The 16635-nt window shown below is 43.0% G+C and overlaps 1 protein-coding gene across 13 annotated transcripts in view; it reads right to left on the bottom strand.

Annotated features, from left to right (window-relative positions):
* Positions 1-440: 440 nt before the first annotated feature.
* Positions 441-16635, bottom strand: part of SLC37A3 (solute carrier family 37 member 3) — a 49221-nt gene continuing 33026 nt past the window's right edge. For all 13 annotated transcript variants that reach the window (XM_082693927.1, XM_082693925.1, XM_082693920.1 and 10 more), the window contains 8 exons: positions 15338-15422; positions 14578-14756; positions 12168-12309; positions 10044-10145; positions 9392-9439; positions 8187-8338; positions 3449-3514; positions 441-1825 (listed from right to left, as the gene is read on the bottom strand). In XM_082693927.1, coding sequence (XP_082550053.1) covers positions 1733-1825; positions 3449-3514; positions 8187-8338; positions 9392-9439; positions 10044-10145; positions 12168-12309; positions 14578-14756; positions 15338-15422 — 867 coding nt within the window. In that variant the 3' untranslated portion in view covers positions 441-1732. The remainder of the gene's footprint in view (positions 1826-3448; positions 3515-8186; positions 8339-9391; positions 9440-10043; positions 10146-12167; positions 12310-14577; positions 14757-15337; positions 15423-16635) is intronic.

The following is a 16635-nucleotide window of genomic DNA, read 5'->3' as shown; positions in this document are numbered from 1 at the left end:
AGAGAGGTCAGGGGAACACTCACCCAGCTAAGTGTAAACAGGGTGAAAAATAAAAATAAAAAATAAACAGAATAAGTAAACAATGTTGGTGTCAGGATACAAAGATGCTACTATACTGATAATGTGGGCAGAAAGGAAACTGTCAACCAAATGTCAGAGGGAGGTTAAATAATAAAAAATAGCATTCAAGCATTCATCTATAGGCAATTCTTAAATTACAACCAGGCAAGTCATCCAAACTGAGCACACTCTCACACAAAGAGGAAGGGATGGTGTTCACAGACAGAACAGAGATGGGGCCATCAGGAAGAAACTAGCTGTACTATGTGGCAGTACCACAGGGTCAGTAAATGGCCAACCGCAGGAAATTAGAAGGCATGAATCATACCCTACAATGAGAAAGTCAGAGTATGTATTTAAATAATCAGATGGACAGGTTATTTACTATAAAAGTCAGTTTATTTTCCCTTCCTGTGTTCTGTATTTTCCCTTTTATGTCAGTAATGAGGCATTAACTGATTGGGAATCTCCTTGATTAAATAACATTACCAAGTTCATAAATTCACACACCACATTTTAGAGTATAAAGCAAGAAGTTGAAAAATATTCCCTAACCCAACACCAATTAGGCAGCCCTCAAAATTGCACATTTTCCCCCTAGTTCGTGTCCATAATTTAAAATACATATACAGAATGACCTAAAAATATTGATAATTAGTATAGAATTCACAGCCTTGAAGACATACACGCTACAAACTTCTAAGGAATAGATACCTAGTCACCAGGCCCTAGTAACCCGTTGATGTGATTCAAGGTCACATACTTAACGCTTACTAGGACATAAGGGTCTTTCCTTTGTCTCTAATTCTAGTCTTCTGCTGAGGTAACTCAAGGAACCCAGTAGTGAGAAAGCTCAATTCTCTGAAAACAGGCCAAAGCCTATTAGCGTCTTAGTGGATCCTAACATTCCCAGAGAGCACATCTGGGCTTGAGGACTTCGGCTGTGAGCTACACCTTGGAATGTTCGTGACAACAGATGATGTACCTTATGGTCCTTGAAAGGAAGACTGAGTACTTCCAGGAGTCAAAGTGACTTGTGAATGAAGACAGAAGAAAACAAGCTGACAATAATTTGAAGGTATTTCTGCTTCTGGAGCAGATACAGAGTGACTGAGCTCGTCACCACGTAGTGTGATTTTCCCACCACTGTTAACAAAGGGGCTCTTTGTCCAAGGCAGGCTTGTGCTTGATGCAGCTTGTGTACTCTACCAGGACTGGAGGCTTCAAAGCTGAACCGCTCTCCGCGGACTCATTATCAAAGCAGAATCCAGCGATCCTCCCCTACTCGTGGAGCCCATCATTGATGCAAACCATGTGCAACTGTCTCGTGGCCACTGAACTTTCCAGGCTGGAGAATTAGGGTCCAAGTCCAAGATAGTAATTCAGGTTACAAGGATAATCTCAACAGGACAAATAAAAAGGCTGGCAGCTTCACAGGCCACTTAGTACGTTTGCGAAGCAACAATGAAAATCACCCACAGTAACTCATGTAGTGCAGAAAAACAGCCCAGCCTTCCCCACCGGTCAGCAGCTCAAGTGGCCGACACTGCTGAAAAAGGCTTGACAATCTGAGGTTTTGCTGGAGCTCCTAAGACAAGCCCCAATAGGGTGAATTAAAAGAAATAATAGTCCTGATGTGTCTCCCATTGTTCTTCTCTTCTGTGGGCAACACTCATTCACTCAGTACATGAGCTTGTCGTCTTTGCATGAGATAGCAGATTTCCCTCACTATTAATGGCGAGATAAATAAAATTGTACAACTTGTCTGTGAAGAGAAAAAAGCATTAAATATGCAGTGGCAATTTAATTAACCCTGTTAGAGCACCATGAACGTAGTAATAAATGTGGACAACTGCATTAATTTTGACTCCATACAAAGATAACTTAATCTTTTCCAATGAATTAGAAAAAAATTTTGAAAATCGAGGTTAATACATTTTTTTAAAACTTTATGTTACATACTCTCTTGGGACGCCTGGGTGGCTCAGTTGGTTAAGCAGCTGCCTTCGGCTCGGGTCATGATCCCAGTGTCCTGGGATCGAGTCCCACATTGGGCTCCTTGCTCGGCAGGGAGCCTGCTTCTCCCTCTGCCTCTAGCCTGCCACTCTGTCTGCCTGTGCTCGCTCTCTCTCTCTAACAAATAAATAAAAAATCTTTAAAAAACAACCACAACAAAAAAAAAAACTTTATGTTACATACTCTCGAGGAGAAGAACTAAGGCACAGAAAATCAAATAATGTGCCACAGGCAGAACAAAAAATTGGTACTGGAGCTCACTTTATTTATTTTCTATTTTTTATTATTTGTTTAAGTAACCTCTGCACCCAGTGTGAGGCTCAAAATCCTGACCCCAGGATCAAGAGTTGCACGCTGTGCAGACTGAGCCAGCCAGGCGCCCCTGGAGCTCACTTTAAGAACAGTGCTTCTCATAAGAGATCCAGTTTTCTTTCTAGTACGATTTCTTGTATGATCACACAGCAGGTTCATCAGGAGACATTTCCCTCTTTAGCACAGATGTCAGAAGTAGAACACAGAGACATATGGCCCAGTCTTTGGAAGGCGGAAGGCAGTTAGGCAGAAGCAGCATCCTCTGTGACAGCAGAGTACATAGCCTTAAGGCAGCTCCAGGGAACTAGGGAGCTGAACTACCCCTGGGCTCCTTGGACAAGGCTAGATGACTGTGGCTGGACGTGGGGGCCCCTTGAGGCTGTCTCCAATTAGGATGCACTAGATTTAGGGCTGGGATACAAACACATCCGCTCGTGGATGAAGCGATCGCCGAACCCTCTCAGGGAGACCTGTCTCTAGCACTACCTCACCAATAAAGCGGGAGGGCAGGTCACATACTCACTTAACAGAGAGCAACATTTTAAAAGTATAAGGCATTGTTCTGAATTGGCTATTTCCCAGAAAGTACACAATCCCAGCCAAGAACGTTTAAGGTATGACAAATATTTTCTCAAGAGATTCTCTTCATTTTAGAACCTACATACCACAGTGTTAATTATAGTAATGCTTTTGTTTTTTTTTGAGCCCCATGTTGCTTGGTGTATCCTGTAATTTCCTTCAGAATTCCCAAACTAAATCTAGGAGATAGAGAGTACCCCAGGAGAGTACACCGATTAATACTTTCAGTAAATCTCTCAGCACTTTTTCTAGAAGTATAAACGACAATATTTATTAGGCTCAGGTCAAGGGCAAATGAGAAGACCCGTTCCCACCCTGAAAAAAGAATTTGTCATTCAGACTCATGCAATGTTACTCTTCACAAAAGGCTCACCAACAGCAATTGGCAATTGTGCTCATTTAAGAAGCGATCAGAGTAAATGCTTTGAACTAAATTTGTAAAAAAAACCCCACGAGTTAAAAGAGGCACACACTCACTTACCATGAGAATGAAAAAGTAGAACACCCACATCCATCCCAGGTTGTCCTGGATCAAAGACACTAAATACTACAAGGGAGAAAAAGAAATTACAATATAATCCTTTGTAAATTAATCAAACGAAGTAGCTGAAAGGGTAGGTTAAACACGGCTCTTCCAGAAAATGCGAAGGGAGTTAGGATGTGTAGAATGGTTTCCGGTTCACAAAGCTTTCCCGTGCATGTTCCTACTTAAAGACACCTGGCCTTCACTTGTAAGCCGGCAGAGTCCAGCACAAACACAGCAGAAGAGACGACATGACTACAATTTTTGTAATATTTTTGTTCACTTTGCCAATAAGAGGAAGATGAACATCCTCAAACCACTTCTGTTTAATTGTTCTTTCTCCCAATGAGAGGTACTTTAATTGATGCTTTTGAAAATAGTTTCTTTTACCATGTTGCCCATTTTTCAGTGGTGTTATTTAGACTCAGAGGATTTCTATATGGCTTTAACGTTCTACAACAAATTCTTTTACTTTATTCCAATCACTGAAAAGAATCTAATAGCATTTGGCCCGTTTTCTTTTTCTATTATGTTAAAATGTATACGATAAAAGTGGCCATTTTAACCATTTTGAAGTGTACAATTCCGAGGCGTTACGTACGTTCCCGGCATTATACCACCATCCCCACTAACTATTCCCCAAATTTTTCATTACCCTAAACACCAAGTCTGCACCTATTAAGCAATAACTCCCCACGAGCCCCTCTTCCCTGGTAACCTCTGAGAATTTGCCTGTTCTAGAGATTTCATGTTCAGCGGAGTCCCACAGTGTTTGTCCTGCCGAGTCTGGCTCATCTCAGCGTACTGTCTCCAAGGCTGTGGCACATGTTCGAAGAGCGTCCCTTTTTATGGCTGGATAATAGTCCACACTGTGGACATGTCCCCTTTCGTCTGTCCTATCATCAGCTGATGAACGTTCGGTTTGTTTCCACCTTGTGGGTATTATGAATAACGCTGCCATGAACACTGGTACACACAGGTCTGAGTCCTGTTTTCAGTTCTTTAATTCCGAGGAGTGGAACTGCTGGGTCACACAGTAATTCCATGGTTAACTCTGCGAGGCATTCTGCACAGCAGCTGCACCATTTTACATTCCCGCCAGCAACATAAGAGATCCAGTTCCTCCACATCCTCAGAACTACTTGTTCTCTTCTGTCGTTGTTCTTAAAATGACAGCCATCCTAACAGGTGTGCGGTGGTATCTCACTGAGGTGTTGTTTTGTTTTGTTTTCCTCACTGAGGTTTTGATTCGCATTTCCCTAAAAACTAAGGATGCTGAGAATCTTTACAGGTGCTTAATTGCCCAGTTGTACATACGTGTCATGAAGATTTGTCCCTACAATTTCTTCTAAGAGGTTTTATAGTTTTCGTTCTTAAGGTTAGGTACTGATCTGTTTTGTGTCAGTTTTTGTCTCCACTGTAAGGCAAGGGCTCCCCATCTTCAACCTGCGGGTGTGTATCCAACTTCCCCAGCACCATTTGGTAAAGAAACCATGCTTTCCCCACTGAATGGTCTTGGCACCCTTGTCAAAAATCAACTGACCAGGGTGCCTGGGTGGCTCAGTTGGTTAACCGTCTGCCTTAGGCTGAGGTCATAATCCCAGGGTCCTGGGACTGAGCCCTGTGTTGGGCTCTCTGCTCAGAGGGGAGCCTGCTTCTCCCTCTCTCTCTGCCCCTGCCGCTCCCCCTGCTGTGCTCTCTCTCTGTCAAGCAACTAATAAAATCTTAAGAAAATAAAAATTGACTGACCACAGATGTTGAGTTTTACCCATTGTTCTTCCATTGCACACGACCAGTGAAATTTATAAGCGGGAAAAACCAAAAGCAAAACGAGTGAGTGATGTAGCATAGATTACACAATGGAAAACAAAAAAGCAGAGGTCTAGTTGCCTGTTGAAGGGCTCATAACAGCACTCCCAAGTCTTCCTGCCACTTTATCTTTCTTTTAAACATCTTCATTGACATATCACCCATTTAAAGTATACAACTCAATGGTTTTTAGTTTATTTAAAGAACTGTGCAACTATTACCAAAATCTAATTTTAGGCCATGTCTATCACCAGCCCCCCCAAAACATGCTGTGCCTATCAACAGTCACTCTGCAGAACCACCTGACCCCAGGCAACCACTAATCTAATTTCTTTCCCTATAGATGGGCCCATTTCAGATAGCTCATATGAATGAAATCATTCAAGTACACGGTCTTTGGTAACTGGCTTCTTTCACCGAGCCTACTATTTTTCAAATGCATCTATGTAACATCTCTCCATTTCCACTCTTAAGGGCCAGATACCGTCTTCAACTGCCAAATACTAGTCCACCATACGAATACGCACATGCCGCTTCTCCATTCCTCAGTCGATGGACATTGGGTTTCCTGCTTCTTAGATGTGAGGAGTAACCCAGCTACGAACACACATGTGTTCAGGTGTTTATGTGGACATTTTTTGTCATGTTGTCTTGGACAGATGCCATGATTTTATCTTACTGAGCCCCTATGTGTTAAAAATACATGAAGCCACTGGGGTCACAAAAATGAAGTAAACAGTTCCTGTTCTCAAGGACATGCAGAGACTGGCACGGATAAACCAGTAAACGTGATCCACCGTGACAAGCCCTCTGGTAGAAGTAGGCACCAACCTTTATGGAAATCAAGAGACCAACTCATTCTTGTGAAGTTAAGGGAAGTTGGGAAAAAAGCTGTTCGGGGTAAATTAGGAGAGCTGGGACAAAGCTCATCAAGTTTCTAATATTAAGTCATAGAGTCTGGAATCTCATGCTCCACGCAATGGGAAATTATTCAAAAATCAATATGGAGGAGGAATGAATAAAGCCTAACTAACAATGATTTACTCCAGATCTTATATTCCCAACCACCAAAGTGAGCCTAATGCTGACCCAAGTTCATAGTTAGGGATCCAAATACTGGCAGGTGAGACACTTTTAATATAAATAAACTCCAAGAGGAGCGCCTGGGTGGCTCAGTTGGTTAAGTCTTTAGCTCAGGTCAGGATCCCCTAGTCCCAGGATTGAGTCCCGCATCACGCTTGCTGCTCAGCGAGGAGTCTGCTTCTCCCTCGGACCCTCCCCTCTTCTCGTGCTCTCTCTCTCTTAAAGAAATAAAAATCTTAAAAAAAAAAAAAAAAACCCAACTCCTTGAAATTCTCATTATACAACCCACTTGTTTGATTAATGAAGAAAACATCAGGGAGAAAGGATAACCAAAAATACAAAAATATCAGAAAAGGATATCCAGTACAATCACCCCTTACCTTTATATAAAGACCTCTGAACTGGAAGCCAATACCATTTTTGGTTCCTACTCCAGCACACAATAAAGTAAGCACATTTCTCCTACTTTTGCTAGGTTTTTTTTTTTTCTCCCTTCAGTCTCATAATCAAGTACACTAAGCACACATTCATCATTCATCCTATCAATCATTCATTCTATAGTCATTCAACAGATGTGGACACTTCTACTGTGTGCCATATACCCCCCTCCCCCCCACGTACTGGGGCCACCATGAAACATAGTAACAAAGAACTATGTAACATATGGCTGGGTAGTGATGAGCATTAGATGGCTTATTTTTCTCAATACTGGCTCTCTTATTAACCACCAGCAATCAGACGTCGCTGCTCTATCCCCACAGAGCAAGCAAAACAGCAATATTCAAGGCCGGTAATGACCTGAGTGTCAAAACTAAGAGACTTTTTCCTCCCATTCTCCTCTGGCCCCTTTACACCTCTGATCTCACTGACTAACACCTCCCCTTGCCTAATGGCACTGCTGACTTCCTATGTCTTTGACCACTGGGCAACCCCTGAAGTCTTGCCTGTATTTTCTTTGCCCATTAAACATCTCATTAACTTTCAAAGTTTCATCTATTTTATCTAATGCAGATGATTCTCTGACGCTTATTTTTGCAAAATCAGCCCTCAATGTCCTGGAAAGGTATACCCTAGGAGACGCATGAGTCACGACTGTCCTGAGGAAGACAAGGCTGAATTTAAGCCTTCGAGTAGTTCTGACTACTTACTGTAGGCCAGTCTTAGCCTAGTCAATCAATTCAAGTCTAGTGTGCATGAGAATCACCAGGAAGTCTTGCTGAAACAGATCTCCAGGTTCTAATTCAGCAAGCCTGTAGTAAGCTTAGTGTTCCCTACTTTAAATAACCCAGATGATTCTGACACAAGACATTTATGAACCTGCATTTGAGGCACAGTCACTGGAAGCAGAGAAAGTGACTGAGAGCAGCTGCCGAGTCCATGGTAATTTCTAGTGGGATCCATGGGAGTACACATGTGTCTGGTACAGGAGAGGAGGTAGGGTGTGCATGCCACGTGGGGGATAACGAGACACTTGTCTCGAGGCCCCTCGGAGGGCCAAATTCAGGCTGGAAAGAAGGGAACAGCAAACTGGGACTGAGGCTCTGTCTTATGAGGTGTCAGCTTATTTCCAGACAGGAAGAATCTGGAAGTAAAAGTGGAAAGAAGAAACTGAAAGATGAAAAGGGACCTTCCACATTACATCCCATCAGCTGACTCCAGAGAAGATTAGGAACCTAAGGTGGACAGAAAAGCGTACTATGCGGCACAAGAGTGCCACCTGCTGTGGCCCGGCGCGCAGGTGTAAATTCTTCCACCGAACGAGACTACTCACCACTCAATTTCAAGCCCTCTCTTGTTCCCTCACCTGGCCCACGGCAGCTCCAATGCTTCCAGTTCCGTCGACAATTCCTGTGACGGTTGCCAAAGCCTCACTGCTTCCTTGGATCAGCTCCTGGCGACCCAGGTCCGCAGAAATAGCAGAGCTAATCATGTTAGAAGGTCCGCCAATAAAAAATCCTGAGGTCATAAACAAAACAGGTTCTCATTAAAACACTATTCATCGCACGGCTAGAAATCCACTGGACAAGGCAACTCTTATCCCAACAGTTTAATCAGTACATTGGACAGAAACAGCAAAAGGGGGAAGAGGAAAAAAGTACAAATGAAACCTCTTCCAGATCATGTGTCTTCAAACTAGTTAGCATCCACTTTCCTGAAAGCCCTACCTGAATTATATGATACTCTGGTGTCTTTTATAAAAACTAAAAGTGCAGGAAATACAGTGAATATACAGCCTTTCTAATCCTGTCAAGGCTGTTATTATTATTATTACTATTATTCAGTTATTATTATTATTATCCAGACATTATTCAGTAATAACTAATTACACTCGCTTGCCAGCTTTTACTGCGCTAGAGTTGTTATCAACTGAGTATCTGACTACCCAAATTCAACCACACATACTGGGAAAAAAGAAAAAAGAAAAGAGAAAAGGCTCTGTAAGCAGTGCAGACGGTTCTAGCAGCCACTGTTCTCCAAGAGGCTGTCCAAGGCCTTGGCACGAGTCAGCCCACGTGACTCGATCCACAAGGTAGGAATGAGTCCCGTGCGCCTCACGTACCATGAGCCACCCTTGCTATCCTGAGTAGAAGCTAAAGTTTAAAAATCCTCTTTATATACCATGGTCCCCAATTACACTCAACTGTTTCATCTGGTGTTCACATGGAGAAATACTGACCAATTCTAACACAGGAGGAAAAACTTTTTGAAAGCTGGGAGATTGGTTTCCAATGTGGCGTCTTCCTAAACTACCTCCAGAAGAACTACGGGAAGCTGCAGCAGCAATCAAACATTTCAGAACATCTCTGTGAAAGGGGACTGCTTCTGTAGCAACAGGACTGAGGAGGTCACATAACAGCAGAGAAACAATCTGAATCTGAAGTAGGAAGCTTTCCTTTATAATGAAGGTTTCAGTATTACTCAAACCGAGGGAGCACACAGTTTCCCTTTCTTCCTTTTTATTTACAGAGGAGCAGGAACAATGTAGTGAAACAGAGCCACACCACATACCTGTAACTGCCATCAGAAGTGCATTAATGGACTTATCATTTGGAGAACCTACGAGAAAAGACGCAGAAACAGCATGCTGACTTTAAAAGCAGATTACACAAGCCCCCACTGAACAGCACAGAAAGATCTGGATCTCAGTGACCTCACAGATCACTCCCAGAGACAACAAAGGGACACAACTCTTTCACCGCCTACTCCAACTTTTATTTGTAATGTCTGTCTCTTGCTGGTGCTCGAGCTAATGAGACTTCTAAAAGCTAAAGAAAAACTCTACTCCCATCTCGGCAGCATCTTCAGGGACATATACCAAACCTACTAATTACCATCTTTCCTCTTTTGAAACCCTTTCCCTTTTATTGTTTTATTGGCTCTAATGCTGGCCCTCTGGAGCCTACCCTCAAACAAAGCATATACACTCCCAAGCAAGCTTTTAAACAAACCAACAAAGCAGAAGAGATGCCAGTTTCCTCCCCAACACAAATAAAACTACGTGATGATACTTTTACCAGGCATTTAGAGGACAATACAAAGGTCTCCCTATCAGCCTTTGTAGCTGGTCCCAAGCATCTCCCCAGGGTTGACAGCTGACTCATGGCAAATGCCTTAGTCCTGAGAGATCAGAAAAATAATTTAATTGCAGGGGAATACTCACGGCTATATCCAACGAGGGACCCAACGGCCAGAAGCAAGCTGAGAGCTAAAACCGGTGCTCTCTTCTGTAATATGTCAGAGATGAAACCTTGCAAAGTCCCACCTGCAAGTTCCAAGAGCGCATCACAACCAAAATCGTTTATAATTTAGCTCCATTATCTGAAGCTTGTTCCCCACGTACCCTCTCCCCGCTATCAGGATCCTGACACTGGTCTATCCCAAAAGATGGCTGACTCTCCGAAAACAGCTTCCTCCACAGCTTCCTTTAAGGAAGATTACTCGGCCGTTAACTGCCTTGATGGCTGACGGCGATAGGACACCATGAATCAGACAGGAAAATAAGGAAAAAAGAAGAAGTCATCAAAACCCCCCACTGTTCCTTGCTATTCTCCCTTCTCAAACCAGCTATGAAAGCTTTTCCTGATTTTTCTGCTTTTTTATTTTAATTTTCTTTTTTCTTTTCTTTTCTAAGAGAGAAACTGCCCATGCATGTGTGGGAGCAGACAGAATTTTTTTTTTAAGATTTTATTTATTTATTTGACAGGCATCACAAGTAGGCAGAGAGAGAGAGAGGAGGAAGCAGGCTCCCTGATGAGCAGAGAGCCCGATGTGCGACTCAATCCCAGGACCCTGAGATCAAGACCTGAGCCGAAGGCAGAGGCTTTAACCCACTGAGCCACCCAGGTGCCCTGCTTTTTATTTTAAAAGATGACTCATTAGGGGCTCAGTGGGTTAGGCCTCTCAGGGTCCTCTGATCTCAGGATCCAGGGAGCCTGCTTCCCCCTCTCTCTCTGCCTACTTGTGATCTCTGTCCGTCAAATAAATAAAATCTTAAAAAAAAAAATTCTTAAAAAAAAAAAAAGATGGGGGCGCCTGGGTGGCTCAGTGGGTTAAGCCGCTGCCTTCGGCTCAGGTCATGATCTCAGGGTCCTGGGATCGAGTCCCGCATCAGGCTCTCTGCTCAGCAGGGAGCCTGCTTCCCTATCTCTCTCTCTCTCTGGCTGCCTCTCCATCTACTTGTGATTTCTCTCTGTCAAATTAATAAATAAAAGCTTTAAAAAAAAAAAAAAGATGACTCATTAAAGACCATGCCTCATGGGCTATTAGTAGCAGCCAATGAATATCTACTAAAACTAAATGCAGTGACTATGACTTGGTGATCATGAACAAGTCAGGATCTTTAGAAAGAGGTAATGTGAATCCTCTAAGCAACAAGGTCACACTTAGCTGTAGCCCCATTTAGAGCCACAGGGGCTATGGGACATCTGGTACATCCTCAATGGACAGCAAGACCCAGAACAAAGTTCAGGTCTAAAGGTAGCAGCCTCACCTTTAGCTCTGTAACTAAGAAGTGCAAACAAGTTCAAGTCCAGTAACAGTGTATCACCTGAGGACTCCCTGCTGTCATGTGCTTAGGGCAGCTTAGCCTTACCACAATTCTAATCCAAACATTTCAGAAAGAATGTTACGATTCTGCCATAGCCATATATGCAACACCCACTAAAATTCATTCTGTACAACTGTCTTAAAGTTTCTTAAGTACTTGTTTATGCTTCCAGCCACAGCAAAAAGTTACTATAAAAATCTGCTGTGTGCAACAGAGCAGTTGCAAAATACTCACAGAAATCAATCCCCACTATTATCCCCACCTCTGTGATCTGACAAAATCTACACACTAAGCTAGTATTTTCCCTCTTTGGCTATGGGTGGTGGGAAAGGTGGGAAATAGATAACATGAGCACATTCACATTTTAACTTGGATCTCTAGTATTCAATTAGCTTTAGACCTCAGATACCACTGAAAGTGTGCGAAAGGGTTACATTTCAAGAGATCACAGAGGGAAACATCCCTGTGCTTCCCAACACAAAAGAACTGATCCATAAACAAAGAACTGAGAAAAAAAGAGCCCTATAAATCACAGGGCTGCCGTGGGCTGGCTCTTCTTTTCCATGGGTTCTTTTTTTTTTTTTTTTTTCAGAGTTTAGCTGTTTACTGGTAGGACGGTTTAGGAAAAAATGGTTGTGGACTAAGTAACAAAACTTAAGATGATGTCAGATTTCATAATCCAGTAAAATATTACTAGCGACTAACTCTCATTATAGGAAAAGATGCATCTGGCATTACCTATAATTCCTCCAACATCGTACCAAATGGACAACTTGTCAGCTTCAGCCTCCTTCCATCCAAAGTTGTTACTCAGATAAAAGGGCAACCAGAAGAAGAAGGAGTAATTTACTAACTTCAGGCAGGCATAGGCCAGTGAGTACTACAAGAAAAACATTCGACTTTCGATAAGGAACAAACAAGAGCACACAGCACGACACAATTCTTAATGTAATTAAAAAGCAAAACCATACACAGAAGTTTGGGAAAAAGAGTACGTGATTTTAAAATTACACACATCTATAAATTCCCATTTGCCTGACTTTACCTAGTCTCCCTCTTCTCTTTATCCACATTAGCTTCCAGAAAGGCATGTGCGGCAGGCCTCTGGAATAAAAATACATATGACTATTTCTTAATTGTCTCCAGTTTCTTCTCCTTTCAGTCCCCCGGTAGAAGCAAACCAGTGTTTTGAACCTCAAAGCAGAGTACACACTCATATTTATTTAGACAAAGATAAAAGATATTCATACCTATAACTATGATTAATCATAAGCAAAGAAAGCCAGTAAATGTCACAGCTTTTATTGCAAGCAGCCCCACTTTTTTGGTTCTTCTACTTCCTGCGACGTTAACATTATGATCAGTGGAGAGCAATGGGACAAAACTGTAGTTTCAAGGTCTAAGAAAAGAACCGACATTATAACTACTTTCACATTATGATTTCCAAAAGCCTGGTATGCCAACAACCAGTGAAAAAGCAAGAAGCGTCTTTGGTGAGTCAGAAATGAAAGAACATGACCGTCCCGGGCCTTGCGGCTCTACTTTAAGGAATAAAAGTTGCAGCTGTCTTAGGAAGGCAGCAGTGCTAAGACTCCTATATTCAACACATTATTAGCAGGAAATCCTGACATTCAGCATCAAAGGAAAAAGGGGGAGGAACAGAGAGGCTGACTTCAAAGGGTGTCTGGCTAGTATATGCTTTTCCCCGGAGCGGCCTATACTCCCTAGGTATCACTTGTTTTAAAACAGCTTCCCCTAGAGAGCCAAATCCCAATCATGAGGGCGTTTTGTCCAGACAGCCTCCTACAAAGACAAAGGAATTAAGTGAACTCGATTTCCTCTGCGTCCCTGCCCGTGTCAGGGAACAATTGCTTGTGAAATACAAAGGAGTAGCAGGAGTTTCATATTTAGTCACAACAGATGTAAGCTCTGTCCCAGAAAGTAAACTATTACCAGCAGAATATTTTAACAACTACTTAAAAACTACTAATCTTCAGCATAAGAACAGGCCTCGAGAAACTTGCATTTCGCTTGTATAATAATACATTGTCCTTCGGTTACAGAACTGCGAAGACTTACATTCTAACTCATACTTCACTACTGTTTGCAAATGTCAGTCCTGGCAGCCTGGGGGCACAGGCAGAGGGAACTAATAAGTGCGAAGGACAACCACCTGCAGACTCTGAATCTAGCTGAGGGGTGATATTTGTAAAGCACCACTAGACGATAACATAAACAAAACCAGGTGCTTATTCACAATACAGGGACCCAATGTTATAGACCCAGGGGTAGCCCGGTTTACTTTCTGCTCCGTGAGAAGGGGAACTGAAGACACAAGGATGGGCTGAGTGACTTACCCCAGGCCTCACAGAGAGTTAGTGGGTAAGCTGGAAATATAACCTAGGCCTCTTAACTTCCACTCTCGTGCCTGCGCGCCCGAAACATCAAGACAGAAAAACTGCAGCAGAAGGGATTTAGTTCAGATGTTAGAAAGTTTTCCTGACTGTAAAGGTTTTGGAAACACTGGAATGCATTACCAAGAAATACTGTGGAGTACTGTGTTCTGCACCTTTGAATAAAAGGGTAATTTTCTTTCTAGAATGATAAGAATACAGGCAAATAAGGCAGACTTAAACGAACCATTCAAAACCCCTCTTGGTCGCATGTAATTTATAATATTTCAACAGGTCAGAAAGAGCATATTTAAAAACATTAATTCTGCCTTCTTACTTGAATGCAGGGTCAGGGTCAGCCAACTAGAGCTCACAGGCCAAACCTGTCCACACCCATTTATTCCATACCATCCAGAGTTTCCTGTGTTCTACAGATGTGAGCAGCTGTGGCAGAGACTGTGCAAACCACCCCCCTCCCTCCCACCCCCTGCCCCAGCCCAGAAAGCTGAACACATTTACTATCTGGCTCTTCACAGAAAAGGAACACCCAACCCTGCATTAGAATGCACATAAAATTTCAAGTTGTGCCACCCTAGATACAAGCTGAGAGGCACTACCCAGTATTCCTCTGAATGTATATTCCTAAATAAAGTATCAAAAAGAAGCTAAATTCTTCAAGATGCCTTATGGCAGGTAGAGGTAATATCCAGGATTTAATATCTCAGGAGCTGTGGTAAGATCTGAACAGTCCTTACCGGGATAACTCCAGGAAGACAACAGGCCTGGTAAAAGCTTATTGCCTTGACCTGGGTAACAGTACTGCCTTCTTGGATGGAATAATTGGGCTCATATTCATCTTCATTTTCCGCACCATTAATTAATGGCCTGTGTGAATCTTCTTCAAAATTTTCTTCTGCCTCGATACCTGGGAGACCTAAAACAATAACAGCCTCGATTTATAGCGTGCCTTCTAGACGCCTGGCCCTTTTTCAATGACATTACACTATCTCTATTGCATTTAAGAAAATGTAAATTACACACTATTAAACTGACATGTCTCTTCAATTACACGCAAAAGACAGAACTGTACATCTATTTGCTTCTGTGGTTTTGCTTGTATGTAACCACAGGTAAGTATCAAACTAAATTACTTTCAGGTAAGTACCGAACTAAATTAATTACTTTTATGAAGGGAAACAAATCTGTCTGAAGAAGTGAAATGAGAAACAGATCATGCTAATTTCCAGTCAGTGTCTCAATCACAAAACTCATCTGCAAATGGAGAGTTTTCCCTGAATCTAGGAAGGTGAGCCTTGCTCCCCTCAAACATCTGCAGCTGTGCTCGGTCAATCAACCGGTGTCTATGGGACACAAACAGCAAATACCACTCCTTCAACCCCCTGAAAGGACCTCACAGTTCTCCTAGGGAAAGAGACACTGGCTGTGCTGGCCTCAGATTTCTCTTCGCCCATAACAGCAAAGAGGTGCTGAACGGGAAGGACAGCTTCTCCTCACCAATTTCTTCTGGTGACACCAGGAGTCCAAAGAAGATGACGATCCCACCAGCAAACTGCACAGCCGCTGTCACCAGAAAGGCATACTGGAAAAGGGAGGAAAGAGGTATTGCTTACACATCTGGGATACTGGTTAGACCACGTTCACTAGAAGCACACGTGGGGAAGGTCAGGACGGGGAGTAGGGGACGGGGGATCGGGAAGGAAATGAACACTGAGTACTCAGGCCATGCCAGGCACGGAGCTGTTTCACTTGTGTTTTCCATGCATTGTGCCCTGGAGGCTCAGAGAGGCCAGTTAAGGTCCCAGCCACACTGAGTGGTACCACCACAATTGTGAAATCGGGACTGGCTCCAAAACCTCATTCTCTGTCCCACGGAGCCTCCCACCAGAGACAGTATCTGCCCTCGAAAATATTCTCTCCAGTTGAAGGGATTAAACAATACACCAAACAATAGTACAAGGCTTCAAGGAGGAGAATAAAGGAGAAGGCCCAGTCCTAATAAAAAACACAGACCGAAGGAAACAGCTAATGATGCTGGCGCAGCAACACAGTGGCCATAGGAAGAGCTGAGAAAGCAACTGACGGCCTGTCCCAGCACACCTGAAGCAACGCGACAGGGTGCGAATGACAGAGAAAGCCTCCTGCGTGGTCAAAGCAGGGGCTTCTACTGAGGGACAGCTGAGAAAACTGCTAGGAAAACGTGCAATCAAGATTAAAGAACCTCGGGGGCTCCTGAGTGGCTCAGTGGGTTAAAGCCTCTGCCTTTGGCTCAGGTCATGATCCCAGGGTCCTGGGATCGAGCCCCGACATCGGGCTCTCTACTCAACAGGGAGCCTGCCTCCCCCACCCTCTCTGCCTGCCTCTCTGCCTACTTGTGATCTCTCTCTGTCAAATAAATAAGTAAAAATCTTAAAAAAAAAAAAAATTAAAGAACCTCAAAAACCAGGCTGCACAGAGGAATTTTATTTATTAGGGAATGGAGCCTGATGAGAACAGACGGTCTAAATTTCTGGAAAAGACAGTGACAAAATTAGTGTTTCCAGAAATCAAAGTTGGGAGCTGCACCTGGGGTGAACCAAAATTCCCATCTGAGCCAAAGAGTATAATCCAGATGCAAAGCCAAGAAGCCTGGAATAAAGGGGAGTGGGAATACAGGAAGGCCTTACCGAGCCATTCTTCTGAGACCAAACACTTGATCAACTAGTTCAAGATTTACCTACTTTTTAAATGAGCAACCTACTTACTTTTAGTTATTTAGGTTTTTGAATACATCACACTTTCACGTGATCCAAGCA

The sequence above is a fragment of the Mustela nivalis genome (assembly GCF_964662115.1).
Source record: "Mustela nivalis genome assembly, chromosome: 12".
Taxonomy (NCBI): Eukaryota; Metazoa; Chordata; class Mammalia; order Carnivora; family Mustelidae; genus Mustela; species Mustela nivalis.
Note: the sequence above shows the minus strand (reverse complement) of the source record. Positions and strands in the feature narration are given on the sequence as shown.